This window comes from Thamnophis sirtalis, unplaced genomic scaffold, assembly GCF_051295495.1.
Source record: "Thamnophis sirtalis isolate CommonGarterSnake01/CBP01778 unplaced genomic scaffold, rThaSir2_p1.2 scaffold_2, whole genome shotgun sequence".
Taxonomy (NCBI): Eukaryota; Metazoa; Chordata; class Lepidosauria; order Squamata; family Natricidae; genus Thamnophis; species Thamnophis sirtalis.
The window spans coordinates 102,394,653-102,416,992 of NW_028261382.1; the positions used below are offsets into that span (position 1 = coordinate 102,394,653).

At 47.4% G+C, this 22,340-nt stretch overlaps 1 protein-coding gene across 1 annotated transcript; it reads right to left on the reverse strand.

The window, feature by feature from the left end:
* Positions 1-3,615: 3,615 nt before the first annotated feature.
* GFUS (GDP-L-fucose synthase) lies at positions 3,616-22,031 on the reverse strand. Its single transcript, XM_087706625.1, is given in 10 exon segments — positions 3,616-3,800; positions 6,078-6,177; positions 7,628-7,707; positions 9,799-9,865; positions 11,817-11,881; positions 14,072-14,205; positions 15,612-15,685; positions 17,336-17,464; positions 21,474-21,524; positions 21,526-22,031. Coding segments are annotated over 10 exon segments (900 nt in total). The 5' UTR covers positions 21,670-22,031; the 3' UTR covers positions 3,616-3,744.
* Between the last annotated feature and the right edge of the window lie 309 nt (positions 22,032-22,340).

Below are 22,340 nucleotides of genomic sequence, written 5' to 3' on the forward strand. Positions count from 1 at the left end.
CTTCCATCCCTCCGAGGTGGGTGAAATGAGGACCCGGATTGTTGTTGGGGTCAATATGCTGACTCTGTAAACCGCTTAGAGAGGGCTGAAAGCCCTATGAAGTGGTATATAAGTCTAACTGCTATTGCTATCATCCATCTACCTCTCATCTATCTTTGTATCTCATCCATCCAGCATCCATCTAACTCATCTATCCATCCACCTACCTCTCATCTATCTACATCCATCCATCCATCATCCATCTACCTCTCATCTATATCTATCCATCCATCCATCATCCATCTAACTCTCATCTTCCCATCCATCATCCAACTCATCTTTCTATCTCATCCATCCATCATACATCTCTCATCTATCCATCCATCTATCATCCAACTCATCTATCTTTCTATCTCATCCATCCATCATCCACCTACCTCTCTCATCTATATCTATCCATCATCCACCTATCATCCACCTACCTTTCTCATCTATCTATATCTATCTATCCATCTACCTCTCATCTATCTATCCATCCATCCATCCACATGGATGGATGGACCACATGACCCTGGAGGTTCCTCAATGGTCATAAGTGCAAAAAACCACCCAGTCATAAATCGTTTATGGAAACTAATCAAGGAGAGAAGCAAGCTGGAATTAAGGAGGAACTTCCTAACAGAGAAGGCAATTAACCCATGGAACAGCTTGCCACCAGAAGCTGTGGGTGCTCCAACACTGGAGGCCTTTAAGGAGAGATTGGACTGAAATGCTCTAGGGCCTGTGATGGCAAAACTATGGCACACGTGCCACAGGTGGCATTTAGAGCCCTCTGCGTCATGCGAGCCATTGCCCCAGCTCAGCTCCACTGCGCATGCGTGTGCTGCTGCCAGCCAGCTGATTTTGGGGTTTCTGTCATGCATGCGTGGAGGACACGTGTGGGAGATGTGTGCACATGCGGGAGATGTGTGCACATGCGGGAGATGTGTGCACATGCGTGAGAGGTAGGAGCCGTGCAGGGGGGGCGTGCACCCCCATGTGTCCTGTTTTTGGTCTCAGGAGGCTGCAGGGAGGCCTGCTTGTCCCAAAACGGAGTGCGCCGTGTGTGTGTGTATGCAACATGCGCATGTGTCCAGGCACACGGAAGTGTGTGTGTCGCGCGTGCATTGCCCTATGGGTGTGGGCCCACGAGAACAAAAAGATTAGTCATTACTAGTATAGGGCCTCCTGCTTGAGCAGGGGGCTGGACTAGAAGACCTCCCAGGACCCCTTCTCTTTGTCCTCTGAAAAGGAATGTATTTTTCTGGCACCATCAGCAAAAGACAAGCTTTTTTTTTTTTTGCAACCTTCCAGCTGTTCCTGCTGGAAGGCATCAGCAGCAGCTGTTTGATGCAGGAGAGATTCTTAGCAACATCTGGCAGGTCTCTTGCGGTTCGGATAATGCTAATTGCCAGCTTATTACTAAGAAGGCCCGTCTCGTTTGGCTTCAGGCATCGGCTTTTTCACTCCAAGCAGCACTGAGAGAGAAAGGCTGCCCCAAACTACCACTAAAAGTAAAATTCAGACAGCTGGCCATTGATTCATACTTATGACCGTTGCTGTACCCCAAGGTCATGCGAACCGGTGAACCCAATTATTATTATTAGGAGCTAGCGATGAAGTGGACTGAGTCGAAAAGCGGGGTAAGGCTAGCAGCAGGGGCGTGTTTTACCTATCTAATCAGACTCAGTCCAATCCGAAGGCGGACAATTTCAAGCCAGGCATTTGATGCGATCTCCACCTCTATGGAGAACTGGTTCATACTTACAACCCCTGCTGTGTCCCAAGTGGGTGGTGCTCACACGACCTTTCAAGCCTCGTGTGATCAGAATTCAGATGGTTGGCCATTGATTCATACTTACGACTGTTGCTGTTCCCCGCGGTCATGGTGGGATCCCCCTTTGGCGATCGTCTGACAAGCAAAGTCCATGGGGAATCTGGATTCACTTAACAACGGGATTACTGAGTTACCAACCGCAGCGATTCACTTTACAACGGTGGCAAGAAAGATCGTAAAACGGGACAAAACTCAATCGCTGTCTTGATCAACAATGGAATTTTTGGGGTCAATGTTGGTCGTAAAGTCGAGGACTTGCCTGTAAATACCATGTAGTTCCTGACTTATGAACATAATTAGGAGAGGAAACCTGGTTGTTCAAATCATTTCTTTTGTGTGTTGAGGCAACCACGTGATCAAAAGTAACTTTATGCCCTTGTCCCGGCAGTCATTAAGCAAATAACGCAGTCATTAAGTGAACCCATTGGTTTAAATGTGTGGTTTTTGCCAGAAACCAGCAAAAATGCTGGAAACCGGCAAAACAAATATATCAACTTACGACCACAGTGGAACCCAAAATGTCTGTTGTTAAGCGAGACATTTGTCAAGTGAGTTTTGACCCATTTTACGACCTTTCTTGCCACCGTGGTTAAGGGAATCAACGTCGTTGAAAAGTGAGTAACACATTTCTTAAGTCAATGTGTCTTCCTGATTTTGTTTGTCAAAAGGTCGCAAAAGGGGACCACATGACCCTGGGACACGGCAACGGTCATAAGTGGTTAGGGTGCAGTACTGCAGCCACTTCAGCTGACTGCTAGTTCTGCAGTTCAGCTGTTCAAATCTCACCGGCTCAGGGTTGACTCAGCCTTCCATCCTTCCGAGGTGGGTGAAATGAGGACCCGGATTGTTGTTGGGGGCAATATTCTGACTGTAAACCGCTTAGAGAGGGCTGAAAGCCCTATGAAGCGGTATATAAGTCTAACTGCTATTGCTAAGTATGAATCAATTGCCAACTGTCTGAATGTTGATCACGTGATCAAGGGATGCTACAAAGTCATAAGTGTGAATGACGGTCGTAAGTCAGTGCTCTTTCAACTTTGAACCAGAGGTGGGTTCCTACCAGTTCGGTCGAACTGGTAAGTGATTTGGCGGCCTAGGTCACTGAAATGGGCAGCGGGCCAGGCCTGCCACGCCCCCAAACTGGTTTTCCTATGGGGCCGCCATCTTGATCTTAGAGCCGAGGTGGCGCAATGGTTAAATGCAGCACTGCAGGCTACTTCAGCTGACTGCAGTTCGGCTGTTCAAATCTCACCTGCTCAGGGTTGACTCAGCCTTCCATCCTTCCGAGGTGGGTCAAATGAGGACCCGGATTGTTGTAGGGGGAATATGCTGACTCTGTAAACCGCTTAGAGAGGGCTGAAAGCCCTATGAAGCGGTATATAAGTCTAACTGCTATTGCTATTCTGCACATGCGCAAAGCAATTGTAATTGCACACATTTATTTCCTTTTTTTAAACATTTTGCGCATGGACAGACCTATTTTTGTCCAAATGCGCATACGCGCACCGAACCGGCAGTAATGCCTGGGTCAACCCACCCCTGGCTTTGGACGGTCACTAAATATATGTTTGTAAGTTGAGGACTTCCAGGAGAAGAGTTTCACTGACACGCCAACTTTGCGCAGAATGAAAATTTGCTCGCTGGGTTGGCTTCCTCTCGCTGGCGGTCATCGAAGGGGCTCGCTTAAGTACACGACGTCCGTCTTTAAACGGCTAAAATTTGTTTAAAAAGAAAAAGAAAGAAAAAAACCAAGCCGGTCCGGTTTTGGTACTCTAAGCAGTTTTCTTTTAATGTTCTTTTTCCCCCCTCCTTCTTCAAAAAGCTACCTGAGTGAGACGCCCCTAACTTTAAGATGCCGCCATCGCGGAGGGGTGGGGTGGGGGCTTCGGTCATTTCCGGGCGCTGTCATAATTGGCGCAGAACCAGTCGCACATTTCCTTCACGGCTGCAGGAGAGAGGAGAAGAGACGGAGGCAATGAAATAACGAAGGATTAGATTAGATTAGATTTATTACATTTATATGCCGCCCTTTTCCCCAAAGGGGACTCAGGGCAGCTCACAATTCAGTCTGGGAAGGGGGTACAGACAGGGAATAAAAGACGAACATAACAATACAATTTAAAACACACAACAACCATACCATTCGAGGGGGGGGGGCAAAAGCTCTTTAGCCCCAGGCCTGTCGGAACAGCCAGGTTTTAAGGGCTTTGCGGAAGGCTTGGAGGGTGGTGAGGGTTCGAATCTCCACAGGGAGTTCGTTCCAGAGGGTCGGAGCAGCCACAGAGAAGGCTCTCCTCCGGGTAGTCGCCAGTCGGCATTGGCTGGCAGATGGAATTCGGAGAAGGCCTAATCTGTGGGATCTAATCGGTCTATTGGAGGTAATTGGCAGCAGGCGGTCTCTCAAGTACCCAGGTCCAATACCACGAAGGGCTTTATAAGTGACGACTAGCGCCTTGAAGCGTATCCGAAGACCAATAGGCAGCCAGTGCAGCTCGCGGAGGATAGGTGTTACGTGGGTGAACCGAGGTGCACCCACGATCGCTCGCGCGGCTGCATTCTGGACAAGCTGAAGTCTCCAAATGCTCTTCAAGGGCTGCCCCATGTAGAGCACATTGCAGTAGTCCAGTCTAGAGGTCACAAGGGCACGAGTGAAGGAGGGACAGAGACAGTATTTCCCCCCCTCCTTGAGCAAGAAAAGTTGGGGGGGCAGCTTTCCGCAGGGGTGAAATTTTTAGCAAATTTGGGATTTTGTCGCCGGTTTGAAAAACGGGCTTTGGGAACATCTCAGCTAGAGAAAAAATACTGTACGTTCTGATTTGCTGAATGGAGCAGTGGAGTAGAGTAGGTGGCCATTAAACAAACTGTTATAAGCCAATAAGTTTAAATTTAATAACATTTGTATACCGCCCAATTCCCGTAGGACTGCGGGCGGCTTACAATACAAAATAAATCAAAAAAGAATAGAAGAAAAGAAAAGATAGATTTAAAAGACACACCATGCACTCCATTCTAAGTGGGGCTGGGCCTTATTTTGGGGTCAACAGCCCCAGGCGAATTTCACTCTTAGGATTCTTCCTCCAATGTCAGCTCTGTGCACGGAGAAGCATAACCAGAGATTTACAGAGTTGGAAGGGACCTGGTGGGTCATCTAGTCCAACCCCCCCCCCCGCCCAAGCAGGAGACCCTACACCATTTCTGACCTAATGACAGTCCAATTTCTTCTTGACCGATTAGATCTCACAGGTTAGGTCTCCTCCGGATTCCATCTGCCAGCCAATGTCGGCTGGCGACTCCCCGGGGGAGGGCCTTCTCTGTTGTAGCTCCGGCCCTTTGGAACGATCTCCCCGTGGAGATCCGGACCCTCGCTACCCTCCCGGCCTTCCGCAAAGCCACCAAGTCCTGGCTGCTCCAGCAGGCCGGGGGGCTTGTGAAACATCCAGCCCCACAGTAACTGTGACTGTTGTGTTATTTTAAAGTGTTGTTTTGTTTATTTATCCCCTTCCCTTGTTTATTGTAAGCTGCCCGGAGTCCTTCGGGAGTGGGCGGCATACAAGACCAATAAAACTCAACTCAACTCAACTTGAAAGCCTCCAGGGATGAAGCTCCCACAAACTTCCAAATTATCAAATTGTATATATAATTGTATACGAACGAATGAATTTCACTCTCGGGATTTTCCGTGCCGTGTTAATCCTGCACAATTGTGCAGGATCGCACAATTGTGTGATCCTGCACATCATCCCAAAATGATGAGACAACTATTTCCTTTGGTTACCTCTACACTTCTATTTGCTGGGGGGGGGGGGGGTCATAGCAACTGTATTACTTCTGTAACTTTACAACTTGATGAAGTAGTAATTTGCTCACGGGAAATACCTTTCTGAATGCTTTTTGACAATCACAAGCTTTGACTCTCACAGCCACAAGAGTTTCCTCTCCCTAAGATGTAAGAATTTCTATTGAATGTTGCTAACTTAGAACCTGTCGTAATCAGAAACGGAAAAAAGTAAAATAAATGGATATTGTTTACATATCTTTTGGGATTATGTGTTTGAATGTCACATAAAGCAGGACTAGCCAGCCCTGGATCAACAGGACATCCAATTGTGACTCTTGTGGCTGTTGCCTTCGAGGGGTGAAGGAGGTCCACTCCGACATGTCCAAATCTCCGGAGGCCACATGAAAAGACCCAAGACGGACTCATTGGACGTCTTGCTCTTACCTTGATCGAAGGGCGTGAACTGGAAATCAGGCAGGTATCTCCTCAGCTTGGCATTGCTGGCCGTTTTCTTAAACTGACCGTCTGATTTGGATTCGTCAAACTTGAAGTAGGGGGTGAGGTTAAAGATCAAAGTCAAGCTGGAACCTGGGCCAACAGATTGAGGGGACGGTTTTGTTGGCTTTGGAGGAAAATGGGGAAGGGCCAGGGCCTTTCAGCATTAGAACAGCTTGTAGAAAGGGAGGAGCAGAGGCAGGATGAACACGAGAGGCTGAACTTAGGTGAGGAGCAAGGACCACCCACTCCTGATCCTTGAGCACGGAGAGTGGAGAGAAGGCGAGAACAGCGGAGATTGGGCGGGCTGCTCAGGAGGAGAACGGCCCACCCACCTTCACAAGGGACACCTGGGGAATGAGACTTAAGGAGTCACTGTGGGGAGGGGCGTTTGTCTAATGAGTTCCTGAATTATTGAGTGCCGACATTTGAACTTTCCAACATTTGAACATTTGCTGGCACACAGAGCCATTTGTTAGGGCACAAGACGCATTGCCCTTTCAGCTGATTTTGGCCTTCATTTTTGGCCGTTTTTGCCCTCCGGAGGCTTCTCTAAAGCCTCCAGTGGGTGAAAAACAACTCAACGCACAAACCGGAAGTTCGGGAACGGACTTCTGGTTTGCGCATTGGGCTATTTTCCTGCCTACGGAGGGCGGAAAACAGCCCTACGGGCAACCGGAAGTCCATTCCCAAACTTACGGGTTGCCCGTAGGGCCGTTTTTCGCCCTCCGAGGTGGCGCAGTGGTTAGGGTGCAGTACTGCAGGCCACTTCAGCTGACTGTTATCTGCAGTTCAGCGGTTCTAATCTCACCGGCTCAAGGTTGACTCAGCCTTCCATCCTTCCGAGGTGGGTAAAATGAGGACCCGGATTGTTGTTGGGGGCGATATGCTGACTCTGTAAACCGCTTAGAGAGGGCTGAAAGCCCTATGAAGCGGTATATAAGTCTAACTGCTATTGCTATTGCTCCGGAGGGCCTCCAGGGATGGGACGTTTTCGCCCTCTCCAGACTCCTAGAGAGCCTTTTGGAGCCTGGGAAGGGCGAAAAATGGGTCCATTGCGTGCCAAAAGTGGGGGGAGGGTGGGGGTTGTGCTTATAGAATTATTGGTGAGGGCACGCCTACGCACGACCCCCCTGTGCTCCCCCCACTTTTGGCACGCGATAGGAAAAAGGTTAGCCATCCCTATAGCATTTCATACAGCTTCTTGGATGATGGTGATTGACCAGCTGTCTGCAAGGAGGATCAATCCTTCCATTCCCCACCATCCAGTCAGAGCTGAAGAAGCTTCTGGGATGAGAAGCGAAACCTCTTCAAAGAAAAACCAGAAGGTCCAGTTGCACCTTTGAGGCCACCCTGAACATGGAAAACTGAGGATCTCCATAGACTTCCCATTGCTTAGCCATGGAAACTGTGTCGTAAGTCGAGGACTAGCCACACCGTGGAAAGAGCCGGAGGTTTTGGTCTGCTCCAATGCCTGGGGAAGCCTTGACGAAGGATACCAGTAGTTGCCCCTTGAAATCCATGGCTCGCCCGATGCATTCAGCAGCTTCTCGTATGGACACCTCCTCTTCTTCCCCCACTGGGACAGAAGCAGAAGACAACGGTGAGAGACCGAGCCCAGAGCTGGCCCCTCCGTTCCTTCAACCCGTCCCGTCATTAGGCTGCCCAGGCCCTCCCTCGCCCTCAACCTTCCTGGGATGGGAAGGGATGGGCCTGGTCTTGGCGGTGGAATATGGGCTGGTTGAAGGGTCCCTAGTGCTCTCTCCACTTGGCTGTTTATTTGCAAGGGTTTTATTACTCAAGTAGGTAACGCCGTGAGTGCTAGGAGGGAGGGAGCTTTGTGGACAGGAGGAAGACAAGGAGAAAAAGGTGGACGAAGAGGAGGTGGAGAAGGAGGAAGAGGTGGAGGAGGAAGATGAGAAGGAGGAGGAAGAGGAGGAGGAGAAGGAGGAAGAGGTGGAAGAGGAGGTGGAGAAGGAGGAAGAGGTGGAGGAGGAAGATGAGAAGGAGGAGGAAGAGGAGGAGGTAGAGGAGGTAGAGGAGGAAGAGGAGGTGGAAGAAGAGGAGGAGGAAGAGTAACAGGTAGGAAGTGGAGGAAGACTAAGGTGGAGGAAGAGGAAGAAGAGGAGGAGAAGGAAGAGGAGGAAGAAGAGGTAGAGGAAGAGGTGGAAGAGGAGGTGGAGAAGGAGGAAGAGGAGGAGGAAGAGTAGGTGGAGGAAGAAGAGGAGGAGAAGGAGGAGGAAGAGGTGGAGGAAGAGGAGGTAGAGGAGGAAGAGGTGGAAGAGGAGGTGGAGAAGGAGGAAGAGGTGGAGGAGGAAGATGAGAAGGAGGAGGAAGAGGAGGAGGTAGAGGAGGAAGAGGAGGAGGAAGAAGAGGAGGAGGAAGAGTAACAGGTAGAAGAAGAGGAGGAAGTGGAGGAAGACTAAGGTGGAGGAAGAGGAAGAAGAGGAGAAGGAAGAGGAGGAAGAAGAGGTAGAGGAAGAGGTGGAAGAGGAGGTGGAGAAGGAGGAAGAGGAGGAGGAAGAGTAGGTGGAGGAAGAAGAGGAGGAGAAGGAGGAGGAAGAGGTGGAGGAAGAGTAGGTGGAGGAAGAAGAGGAGGAGAAGGAGGAGGAAGAGGTGGAGGAAGAGGTGGAGGAAGAGGAGGTGATGGAAGAAGAGGAGTAGGAGGAGGAATTTGGGGTCCTGCAAGAACTCTGAACTCAGCTGTTTTCTTTCACACGTTTCATTACCCAACTAGGGAACCTCATCATTCCAGAAGGGAAGGAGGGAGGGGGGCGGGGAGGGGGAGGAGTTGAAGGAGGAAAAGGAGGAGAACTGTGGAGACCGTGATGCTCTCTGAGCTCAGTTATTTTCTCACAGACGTTTCATTGCCCAACTAGGGAACATCATCAGTGCTGCAAATGAGGGGGATTTGCAGAGGAGAGGGGGAGGAAAAAAAAGAGGGGGAGGGGGAAAGAGGGAGAGGAAGGTGGAAGGAAGAGAAGGACAACCGTGTCGCGGTTCCTGGTGCTCTCTGAGCTTGGCTGTTTCCTTGCAGATGTTTTATTACCCGTGGGTAACGCCATCAGTGCGAGAAGGGAGGGAGTGTGCTTGGAGACAGCAGCAGCAGCAGGAAGAAGAGGAGGAGGAGGAGAATATAAACAGGAGGAGGAGTAAGAGGAGGAGACCAAATAGAGAGCCATTCCTTACTAGCACTGATGATGTTACCTAGTTGGGTAATGAAACGTCTGCAAGACGACAGCCAAGGTTAGAGGCCACCAAGGACCTCACAGTCATTGTCCTCCTCCTCCTCCTCCTCCTCCTCCTCCTCCTCCTCCTCCTCCTCCTCCTCCATTATGTAGTTGGGAAGAAGAGAGTTAAGACAGCTCTTTCCGTAGAAGTTTTCAGAGGACATCTTTGATAATGCAAACAGTTTACTTCACTCTGGCAAGATTCTGTCTGGAGGCGAGGAACAATTAAAGGAAATTGCTTAGAAGTAACTCTGTGTGTCTTTCTTGGAGCCTGGCAGTCTCCCCCGTTATTCTCCTGGCCCTTACCCCTTTTCCTGAAACTTCCAAATTTGGGTGACGAACATTAAGCAGGTGCATCGTAAAAGAAATATCTGATATTTGAAAAAAAAAAAGGATTCCGAATCCAATCTCTGGTGTCGGCGATAGGGGAGGGCACTTACCAGACAAGATAATGGGTTCTATTTCATTGTACTCCCTTAACACCCAAACGAAGAGCCGGGCCAGGTCCTAAAAAGAGGTTCAGAGAAGAAATTGGTAGTAGAGGTAGACCTCAACGTACAACAGATTGCCTAGCAACCGTTCCAAGTTACGACCAACTCCGAAAAGAGCACTTACGACCCAGATTCAAATGCAGTTGGGCCTCCTCTGCGCTCCAGCAATTAGCATCCCAACTGAATTTACCGCTCTTTTTTTTAATATACTTTTTTTATTTTCCACTTTCATAACATACAATCGCATGTATACTATTACATAGCCGGTATCCTATTGTATTAAGTAGTAATTACATCAGTTCCTCTTGTCATCGCCCAGAAAGATAAAAACCCATTATTGGCTCTTCTGCTCTCCATACACCTCTTTCTTCTGCCTCTCTCCTCCCTCCTTTCTTCCCTCCATCATCCTTTCCTACTCTACTTCCCCTTCCTTTCTCCTTCTCCTCTCTCTACATTCCACTCCTCCTTATCAACCTCATCTCCCCCCTTACCCTCTCTTCCTATCTTTCTTCTCTCTCCTGTTTCCCACTCTTCCTCTTATTGGTGTATTTCAGCTTCTGAGCAAACTCCATTCTATGTTGATGGTATTTATGCTTCCATATCAATATACTTAACATATCTTAGTTTTAAAGAAAAAATAAGACAGTATACATGTGCAATCATATTGCTTTAAAATCTAACACCCCTCCTCAAGCCTAATATACAAGCAAAAAATATTCAGCAAAAACGTATCCATGGAGAAGCATTGGTTCAGTTCATGACTGCGGCGTTCACTTAACCGCCACAAAAAAGGTATTTCAATTGGGCTGGTCACATGATCAACCTGTTTTACTACTGTTACAATCTATATGTCGAGCAGGGCTGTGAAATTCCCGGCCGACGGGCCGGATCGGCCATGCACAGGTCATGCCCATGCCCAGTCTAGGGGAGGGGGGGGAAGTCCCGATACGTCACATGACGCCGCTATGACGACATGAGTTTGACACCCCTGATGTAGGAGGTGACCAGGCGGAGCCTGAGAGAGGGGTCAAACGTGTCATCAGTCATGAGTCCCTGCACGTCTGCAAGAGATCTATGGCCAGTCTACCTTGAATTCCTTCTACTCTTATCTCCTGCTAATTTCCCTTGGCTGTTAGTAGTTGAGATTCTAGAATAGAATAGAATACAATAGAATGCAATAGAGGAAATGGAGTGGAGTGGAGTGGAGTGGAATAGAATGTGGAGTGGAGTGGAGAGGAATAGAATAGAATAGAATGTAGAGTAGAGTGGAATAGAATAGAATAAAATAGAACAGAATAGAATAGAATGTAGAGTGGAGTGGAGTGGAGAAGAATAGAATAGAATGGAATGGAATAGAATAGAATGTAGAGTAGAGTGGAGTGGAATAGAATAGAATAGAATAGAATGTAGAGTAGAGTGGAATAGAATAGAATAAAATAGAACAGAATAGAATAGAATAGAATGTAGAGTAGAGTGGAGTGGAGTGGAATAGAATAGAACAGAATAGAATGTAGAGTGGAGAGGAATGGAATAGAATAGAATGTAGAGTGGAGTGGAGAGGAATGGAATAGAACAGAATAGAATAGAATGTAGAGTGGAGTGGAGAGGAATGGAATGAATAGAATAGAATGTAGAGTGGAGTGGAATAGAATAGAATAGAACAGAATAGAATGTAGAGTGGAGAGGAATGGAATAGAATAGAATGTAGAGTGGAGAGGAATAGAATAGAATAAAATAGAACAGAATAGAATGTAGAGTGGAGTGGAGAGGAATAGAATAGAATAGAATGGAATAGAATAGAATAGTAACGGGGAGCCTCCGTTGCAGTCGTTGGCTGAGCACAAGCTCTTATCTAAATCTCTTGTGGAGCCACTTGAAGTCACGCTTCCCACTGGCCACCCTCAGACTGAACTTCTCACTTGAAGTTCTCCCTCCGTTCCAAGGGATGCCGTGGGGATTAGGCTTACCAGAGAGTAAATGAACTGCCTCCGAGGCTTTCCCGTCCCCCAGACGGAGACATCGGTGCCGTTTTCTGGAGGAAAAACACGGAGAAAGTTGGCCGTTAAGATACAACACCTCCCGCCTTCTGCAATTCTTCACGCGGGCAATTTACACCTTCCCACTGCAAACGCCCTTTGATGCGGATTTAATTTTCCTAGTCCTCAACTTACAACAGTTCATTTAGGGACCATTTGAAGTTTCAATGGTGCTTTAAAAAAAATGACAATTTTTCACACTTACGCCATCATGACATGGGAATGCCCCATTTTTTGCTCATTTCTGCCCTCCCCAGGCCCCAGGAGCTCTCTAAAAGCCTCCATAAGGGTATGCACACCCATTTTTTGAAGGGAGGCAAAAAAAATAATAATGCTGTATTCGATGTATAAGACGCACCCAGATTTTCAGCCCATTTTTTCAGCCTTTTTTTGGGAGGGAAAAAGGTGCATCTTATACTCCGAAAAATACGGTAAACAAAATAAAATATAAATAAAATAAAAAACAAATAAAGTTAAAAAAATAAAAAATATAAAAATATAAATAAAATAAAAAACAAATAAAGTAAAAAAATAAAAAATATAAAGTAAAATATAAATAAAATAAAAAACAAATAAAGTAAAAAGAATAAAATAAATGTAAAGTAAAATATAAATAAAATAAAACCAAATAAAGTAAAAAAAATAAAATAAATATAAAGTAAAATATAAATAAAATAAAAAACAAATAAAGTAAATAAAATAAAATAAATGTAAAGTAAAATATAAAGAAAATAAAAAACAAATGAAATAAAAAATAAAATAAATATAAAGTAAAATGTAAATAAAAAAAACAAATAAAGTAAAAAAATAAAATAAATATAAAGTGAAAAATAAAGTAAAAAATAAATAAAATAAAAAATATTAAAAAATCAAGTAAAACAAAATAAAACCAGTCGCAAGCCATTTTTCTTGTGTGTTTCTGCTGCTTTTCATTAGTGCTGCTGTAACTTTGGATAGTCCCTAAATAGCAATAGCAGTTAGCAATAGCAGTTAGACTTATATACCGCTTCATAGGGCTTCCAGCCCTCTCTAAGCGCTTTACAGAGTCAGCATATCGCCCCCAACAACAATCCGGGTCCTCATTTTACCCACCTCGGAAGGATGGAAGGCTGAGTCAACCTTGAGCCGGTGAGATTAGAACTGCCGAACTGCAGATAACAGTCAGTTGAAGTGACCTGCAGTACTACACCCTAACCACTGCGCCACCTCGGCTCTAAATGAATGGCCGTCAGCCACAACTAACTCCCTGGATTTCTGAGTCACTGTTTTCCTCCCACAGGTCCCTCCTCACTGGGCGGAAGGCCGTGTGCAAAAGGGCGGCCTGTTCTGGGGACAGCAGAGAGGGGTCGCTCTCCCCCTGCCCCAATTCCAAAGCCTGTGCAGCGCATCCGGGCATCCGAAGGCAGCACAAGGATTCTTTTGGCAGCCAGCAGGGCCTGTCAGCTGCAACCCCGGATGAGCAGCGCAGAGGGAGGCTAAATGCTTAGCAGATGCGCCGGCAATCTTGGCTTGTGGGAGCCGGGATGGTAGCTCAGACAGAGAGTCTGCCAGGACTCCGACCTGCAGCAGCCACATCTCCAAGAGGCTCTGATTTATTGATGAGCCTTGATGGCCTGGAGGGGTAGTGGGGGGAGAAGACAGCCGGAGCCAGGAGGACGGCCGGATGTCAGCCTCTGCTTTGCTGCTGCTTCGGCTGCCATGAAACGAGGAGGGAGGGCATGGTATTTGGGAGGGGTTACTAATTGTGCTGGAGGAAGATTCTAGAGTTCTGCTGCCTGTCGGACTACGCATGCGGAGGAGGTTTCCCGCCAAGGCCAACGGCACCGACATTCCATCTTGGTGATGCCTTTCGAAGTTATCTTGCACCTGACACTTAGAAGAATTATGATTGGACTGTAACTGGGATGCCAAGGGGTGGGGAATGGGCTATTCTATATATCAATCGCTTTCGCGCCTAAATAATCAGACTTCGCTTTGCTGCGCTTCTAATCATTTATAATTAGTAAAAGTACACTTGATTTCTACCTATGGAGTCTCGTGGTCTTCTTTCCTAATTACTCAATGAAGGGGTGCTGACACACAGGACTTAAAGTCGCCAAGGTTGAGAAACAGAGGGGAGGCCAAGAGACAGACAGACCTCCCCACCAACCCCCCCGTCCCCGTCCCCGTCCCGCTCTGCGACTCACTCTTGGCCAGGTACACTTTGTGGATGAGGCCTGGCAGGACATGGCCGTTGTCGATGCTGAAGTTGTCGTGGGGGCCGAAGATATTCGTGGGGATGGCGGCTGTGAACTGGCAGCTGTGCTGTTCGAAGTACGCCCTGGGGGGAGGAAAAGGAATCGGGGAGGGGAGGGCAGAACAATTGGGGGCGCTTATTGGCAGAGAAACACAGGGAGTCCTCAATTTATAGCAGTTCGTTTAGTGACCATTCAAAATTACGTCGCTGAAAAAAGGTGACTTGGGCCCCCTTTCCACACTTACGACCATTGCAGCATCTCCACAGTCACGGGATCAACATTCAGAGGCTTGGCAACTGGCCTGTACTTACGACGGCTGCAGCATCCCAAGGTCCCCTTTTGCGACCAGATTGGGGAAGCCAGATGTGCTTAGCCACCGGGTGACTCACTTACCCACTGCAGTGATTCACTTAACAACGGAGGGAAAGGAGGTGGCACAAACGGGGCACAACTCACTTAGCAAATGTCTCGCTTAAGGACAGAAATGTTGGGCTGAATTGTGGTCGTCCTCTACGGCCGTGATTGAACCTGGAATTTTGGTCGTAAGTCATGCCATTCGTTAAGCGGGTCATCACAGGACGGATCTTATTTTCGGATTCTTTTTACTTGTGGTCATTTAAGTGAACAGAGCAGTCATTAAACAAACCCACTGTCCAAAATAGGCCGCAGAGTTGGGCAAGTGTCAGAACTTCGAATCGAATTCATAAGCACCATTTGTGTGGATTCTGTCGTAACTTCAAGCGGCCACTAAGTGGTCAGCCGTAAGTCGAGGACCCCCCCTGTACAGAGAGTCCTGGATGTCGGAGCACAATTGAGAACAGCATTTCTGCCGCTAAGCGAGGCCGTTGTCGAGATTGCTGTCGTCGTTTTGTTGACGCTTGCGGACTGCCCCATTTTACGACATTTCTCACCACCGTTGTTAAGCGAGGCACCGCCGTTGTTAAGTTTGTAGCATGGTTGTTAAGTGGGAACCTGCCTTCCCCACTGACTTGGCTTGCTAGAAGGTCACAAAAGGTGATCACATTTTAATCATGTCACTGTGGGGATGCTACAAGTATAAAGAAAGTCCCCCCCCCTTTTTTTAGTAACTCCAAACAGTCACTAAATGAACTGTTGTAAGTCGAGGACTATCTATATACCTCAACACCATCCCGAATAGCTCAATCTTAATTGTCGTCAACTTGGTGTCAATCCATAGCTTTTCTCCCGCGGGATCTTAGAACTAAGAACAGTGTTTCTCAACCTTGGTGACTTTAAGTCCTGTGGACTTCAACTCCCAGAATCCCCCAGCCAGCTGGCTGGGGGATTCTGGGAGTTGAAGTCCACAGGACTTAAAAAGTCGCCAAGGTTGAGAAACACTGACTTAGAACCAAGGAGAAATTCCATTCCATTCCATTCTATCCCTATTCCTATTTTATTCTTCCTTAACCCAATCTGATTCCTGACCGGTCCAAGAACTCCTACGAACGAATGACCAGGTGAGACTTACCTGTTCTGCACATCAATCATCCTTTTGGCGTACGCGTACCCGAAGTTGGAGCTGTGTGGGGGGCCGTTGTGAATCTGGAAAGGAAATTTTGCATGTTAGGAAGCCCGAGGGACGTTCCGAAAATGGAGACTCCTGGTTAAAGTCTTAATACCACTTTATAAGGCCTTGGTAAGGCCACACTTGGAATATTTGCATCCAGTTTTGGTGGCCACGATGTAGAAAAGATGTGGAGACTCTTAGAAAGAGTGCAGAGAAGAGCAACAAAGAGGATTAGGGGACTGGAGGCTAAAACATACGAAGAACAGTTGCAGGAACTGGGTATGTCTAGTTGAATGAAAAGAAGGACCAGAGGAGACATGATAGCAGTCTTCCAATATCTCAGGGGTTGCCACAAAGAAGAGGGAGTCAAGCTATTCTCCAAGGCACCTGAGGGTAGGAGAAGAAGCAATGGGTGGAAACTAATCAAGGAGAGAAGCAACTTAGAACTGAGGAGGAATTTCCTGACAGTGAGAACAATGAATCAGTGGAACAGAAGTTGCCTCCAGAAGTTGTGAATGCCCCAACATTGGAAGTCTTTAAGAAGATGCTGGATAGCCATTTGTCTGAAATGGTGTAGGGTTTCCTGCCTAGGCGGGGGGTTGGACTAGAAGACCTCCAAGGTCTCTTCCAACTCTGCTATTGTATTGTATTGGTTCTCCTCTGAAGGTCAAAAATGGGCAGGGCAGGGAGAGACCTCCAAGGACCAAAGATGATGGAGAAGAGCGAAACCTGGACCAAATCCAAATTTAGGGTTAGGAGAAACATCGGAGAAATGAGTTTTGACCAGGGATGGTTAACCTTTTTCGGATCACATGCCAAAAGCGGGGGGGAGCAAAAGGGGGTCGTGCGCGGGCGTGCCCACACCCATAATGCTATGTGCGTGACTCCCGCGTCCCTGCGCACATGCACGTGCGTCCCCCCCCTCCCCTCCCACACTTTGGGAGTGCAATGGACCTGTTTTTTCTCCCTCCCCAGGTTCCCGAGGCTTTCTAGGAGCCTGGGGAGGGTGAAAACAGTCCCGTCCCCCCGAAGGCGAAAAAAGGCCCAACGCACAAACGGAAAGTCCGTTCCTGTTTGTGCATTTGGCTGTTTTTCGCCCTCCGGAGCCTTCAGGGAAGCCTCCGGAGGGCAAAAACCGGCCCAAAATGAAGGCCAAACTTTCAACTGGGTGGGGGAAACCGGGAAGCTTTCAGATTCGGGTTTCCCCAGATGGGCCAACATGGCTCTCTTGATAAATTGGAACTTTGAGGAATCCTTTGCCTTGGACTCTGATTTAATTTTGGATGGTATTTGGAACCCTGACACCCATGGCATATCTCTAGGGGGTGAAAAACTTACGACCACTGCAGCATCCCTGTGGTCATGTGATCAATATTTGGACGCTTGGCAACCAGCTTCATATTTATGACCGTCGTAGTGTCCCAGGGTCGCGCGATTCCCCTTTGCAACCTTCTGACAAGCCAAGTCAATGGGGAAGCCAGATTCATTTAACAACCGCATTTCTAACTTAAATCCCCTGCAGGGATTCACTTAACAACCGGGCAAGAAAGGTGGTAAAACGGGGCAAGACTCACTGAAGAACTGCCTCGCTTAGCAATGGAAATCTAGGGCTTCATTGTGGTCGTAAACCGAGGACTACCTGTAAGTGGAGAAAAGGGGGAGGGGGGTCGGGTCACCGCCCTTACCATGGTCTCGTCAATAGGGTAGGTGGTCTTGTCTGGGAATATGCAGGTGGACAGGCAGGAAACGACTTTCTGGACGCCGGATTCGAACGCCGCTTGCAAGACATTGTCGTTGATGTGGATGTTCTTCCTCTAGGGACACACAAAAGTAGAGAACCACAATCAGGTGTTGCAAAAATGTTATCGAGGCTGAAATTGGCTATTTGCCCCTCTTGGCTCAGCCTCTTTATTAATTAAACACATTTCTTTATTTATTAAAACACATTTATACCACCACCTAACTCAACACATAAATGACTCCAGATAGCTTAGAGCAGGGGTGTCAAACTCAGTTTCATTGAGGGCCACATTAGGGCTGTGGTTGCCCTGGGGGGGGGGGGGGTGCCGTGGCTGGGCAGGCGTCGCCAACTGGGTGGGTGTGGCCCAGCGTGACCCGTCAAAACCGCGCTCGACTAAGCCGCGCCCGATTAAACCACGTCGCTGACGTCATCAACAGGGCGACAACAGCCAGCGCAGAGAAAGAAGGGCGCTTTAAATAGCGCTTTGAAAGCAAGCCGATTCAACTTAAGGTAAGGGTTAGGTTTAGGATTAGGTTTAGGGTTAGGTTTAGGGTTAGGTTAAGGGTTAGGTTTAGGGGGTTAGGTTTAGGTTTAGGGGTTTAGGTTTAGGGTTTACAGCATGCTCCTGTCTCCGCGCTGTTGTCGCCCTGTTGATGACGTCAGCGACGCGGTTTAGTCTAGCGCGGTTTTGTGGTGGAACCGTGGCCCAGTGGTGGGTTCCAGCCAGTACGGCTGTACTGGTAGTAGCCGGGAGCAGCGGCCACGGTTCCGGCACAGTGGCTCATTTGGCCCACCCGCCCGCCATACCTATTTTTAAAGCGATTGGCCAAATGCGCCTGTGTGCAGTCTGTGGCGCCTGCGCGACCTCCAACAAGTATCCGGGCGTCGCAGAGGCGGTGGAGTGCGCGTGCGTGCACGCCCAGGACGCCCAGCCCCATGCGCAGCAGCGTACCGGTAGTGACGGGGAGAGGAACCCACCACTGATGTGGCCAGCTTGATCCCTGCAGTTGTTACATGAGTAACACATTAAGTGAGCCCTGCTTCTCCACGGACTTTGCTTATCAGAAGGTTGCAAAAGGGGATTGCGTGACGCCGGGACACTGCAACGGTCGTAAACACGAGTCAATTTCCAAGCATCTGAATTTTGATCATGCGACCACAGGGATGGTCGTAAGTGTAAAACAAACGGCCGTAAGTCATGCTTTTTTTTCCAGGGCCGCTGTCACTTTGGTCACTATACGAACGGCTGTACGTCGAGGACCGCCTGTCCTGTGGTCCTTGGGGAGGTTTGAAGAGTCTGCTTTTCATCCTTCTCCGCGTTCAACCATTTCCCGACACGCCAAATTCAAACCAAAAGAATCGCTCTTTGATGCAGGCTGTAAATTATGCATTGCGCTGGAAAGAACCGCTCAATGTTATCTCCGTCACACAGCTCCTCCGCCGATTTTTTCCATGCTTCTTTCCTTGCCAGGGGCATTTGTTTAGACTCCTCCCATAAATTTGAAAAGTGTAGGGGGACGATCAGCCGAAGGCGTTCAAAGAAAGGAACTTTGCAGAAGGCGGGCTGGGATTGACCGACTCCGCAGCTTCTCGACAGCTTGAATTTTCTTGAAACAATAGATTGACCCAAATGGGTGCAGAAATGGAGCTCCCATCATCCCCAGCCAGCAGGATAATGCTTCTCAACGATGTGTGGGTTTTGCGGTCTTGTATGCATTGGGAAGAAGCTAATTCCAATAATTTGTTAAATGTTCGGAGTTACGATGAGACTTATTTTCACATGGTTGTAACATCCATATGGTCAGTGGTCAGATGCTTGGCAACTGACTCATACTTATGACGCTGTTCTGACCCAGGCTTCCTTAGAAAGCAAGAAGCAAAGTCGTGGTCCCTGCAAAACCCCTTTTATTTACACGACTGTGAATTCCTTTCCTTCACAGACAGCAAGGCTTTAGCAAACAGCCTTTCAAAGGAATATTTATCAACACGAACCTTATCTCGTCTGGAGAGCTGCCAAATAACAAGTTTGCAAACACAGGGCAAGGCCAAACTTGGCACAGAGTCTCTTAGGGTCACAAACAGAACTTTCCAGACCAAAATGAAGGAATTGTTTCCTGCAAAAGCCCCCTCCCCATTCGCTCCTCTTTTGTTTCCTCTGGGAGGGGCCAATCACCTCCAGGGTGTGGCTTTACTCCCAAGTTTCTCAGTTGTTCTTGTCTTCTGGCAACTCTGTGCATACACACACTGGGAACAGGCTCCAGCTGTTCTTCTGCCTCACTGCTGCTAGCTCCCTCTCTGCCCCCGACGCAGAGCCCTCGTCTGAGCTTCCCTCAGCCCCCCAGGACTGGCCCATGTTCTTCCCCAACCTCCTCACTGTCCGACTCTGCGGCCAGCTCTGCTGGCGGGCCACAACAGTCACTACGACCCGGGGTTATGCGATTCTCTTTCGTGACCTTCTGCCAAGCAATGTCAACGGGAAAGCTGGATCACTTAACAACCGTGTGACTCACTTGAGCACTGCAGCAAGTCACTTAACAACTGTGGCGAAATGGTCGTAAAATGGGGCAAAACCCACTTAACAACTGTGAAATGTGGGACTCAGTTGTGGTTGTAAATTGAGGACTATCTGTAGTTCGTTTCCAGAGGGGGTGGGGAAACGGCAGACTGAACGCTTCTGAAAATGTGAAGATCTCCGAGGGGATTTAAAAAAAGGAGGGATTTTCAACCACATGGAGACTTCCTAGAAAAATATAAATTCAAGCCAAGAACAAGCGAATATGTCACCTATCAGATTCAACCTTTAGGTTGAGCAAATTTATCAGAGTCCCATTCCAGTTCCACCTTTTTGAAAGATATAGATAGATAGATAGATGATAGATAGATAGATAGATAGATAGATAGATAGATAGATAGATAGATAGATAGATAGATAGATAGATAGATAGATAGCACAGGTTCTAATCCCAGTAAGGGTATGGCTAGCTGATGAGAGCTAAATATCTTGAAATAGATCTATACTAGTCTCCCTTTATTTATTTATCAGCACATATATATATATATATATATATATAACTATATATATAACTATTTATTTATCAGCACATATATATATATATATATATAACTATATATATAACTATATATATATATAACTATATATAACTATATATAACTATATATAACTATATATATATATATATATATATATATATATATATATATATATATATATATATATATATATATATATAATTTTATAATTTATTTTTAACTGTAGACGGAAGGAAAGGAAGGGGAGAGAAGGGAAGGAACGAAGGGAAGGAGAAAGGGAGGGAAGGAGGAAGGAAGGAACACGAAAAGAAGTGAAGAAGGGAGGGAGGGAAGAATATAAAAAGAAAGAAAGAGAAGGAAGGAACATAAAAATGAAGAAAAAGAAAGATGGAAAGAAGGGTGAGACGGAAGGAGGGAAGGAAGGGAAGAGAGAGAAGGAGGAATAGAAAAAAAATAGAAAATAGAAATGAAGAAAGGAATATAGAAAGGAAGGAAGGACAGACGGAAGGAAGGAGGGAAGGAAAGGAGGAAAGAGAGAGAAAGAAAGAAAAAAGAAGGAAGGAAAGAAAGAAAGAAAAAAGGAAAGAAAGAAGGAAGATAAAATCAGCTTCCCGTGACTTTTCTTTGCTTTGGACAAGTAGTCGAAGGGCTGCGGGAGCCCTTAGAATGAGTCACGAGGCCATTTTTGTATTTGTACCGAAAGAAAGGAAGCTGTTTTGTTCTGGCTAAGGAACAAACCCTGGTTCTTCCAAGCAAAGATGGTTTAGGAGCATGGAGGGTTACACCAACCAAGCAAAGGGCCTTCCTGGAAGACATGGTTTGGGTACCGGGTGCCTGGTCCAGCATCCCTGCCCACCGACTTGGCAAAAACATCCTGCATTTTGTTTTGGCCCAAACCTGAAACAACCAAACAATCAGGGTTTGTTTGGGGTTGGCAGGGCCAAACTTCCAGAAGTCAGTGGCTTGTTTGGGGTTCGAAACAAAGCGCTTCCCTGTTTAGGGAAGGTCGTCCACCCCCACACCATCCTCACCCAGAATTCCAGGTTGTGGTTGAGGTTCCTGAAGAGCCCCCCGACAATGGCCGGCCAGGTGGATGACGTGGGTGGGCTTGTGTTTCTCAAAGAGGGCTGCGGTCTCCGCGGCATTCCTGGAGGAAAGAAGAGAGATGGAAGGCAGAGGACACATTTCCCCCGGGCGCGTCACATGGGTTCCAGGCAGGGCCGGCATACTCCAACTCCCAGAATTCCTCAGCCAGTATGTTTTAAGATGGGTGTATTCTACTTCTGCAATTCCGCCTCCAAAATGCTTTAAGATGGATGGACTTCAACTCCCAGAATTCTGCGTCTAATGTCCTTAAGTGGACTTCAACTTCTAGAATTCTAAATCTGTGCTTTAAGATGGGTGGACTTCCTTCAACTCCCAGAATTCCCCAGTCTGCATGTTTTAAGATGGGTGGACTTCCTTCAACTCCCAGAATTCCCCAGTCTGCATGTTTTAAGATGGGTGGACTTCCTTCAACTCCCAGAATTCCCCAGTCCGCATGTTTTAAGATGGGTGGACTTCCTTCAACTCCCAGAATTCCCCAGTCCGCATGTTTTAAGATGGGTGGACTTCCTTCAACTCCCAGAATTCCCCAGTCCGCATGTTTAAGATGGGTGGACTTCCTTCAACTCCCAGAATTCCCCAGTCCGCATGTTTTAAGATGGGTGGACTTCCTTCAACTCCCAGATTCCCCAGTCTGCATGTTTTAAGATGGGTGGACTTCAACTCCCAGAATTCCCCAGCCACTATGATTTAAGATAAGATGGATTCAACTTCAACCTTGCTGGCTGGGGAATTCTGGAGTTGAAGTCCACCCATCTTAAAGTGGCCAAGGCTGAAAAAACACTGTCCCAGCT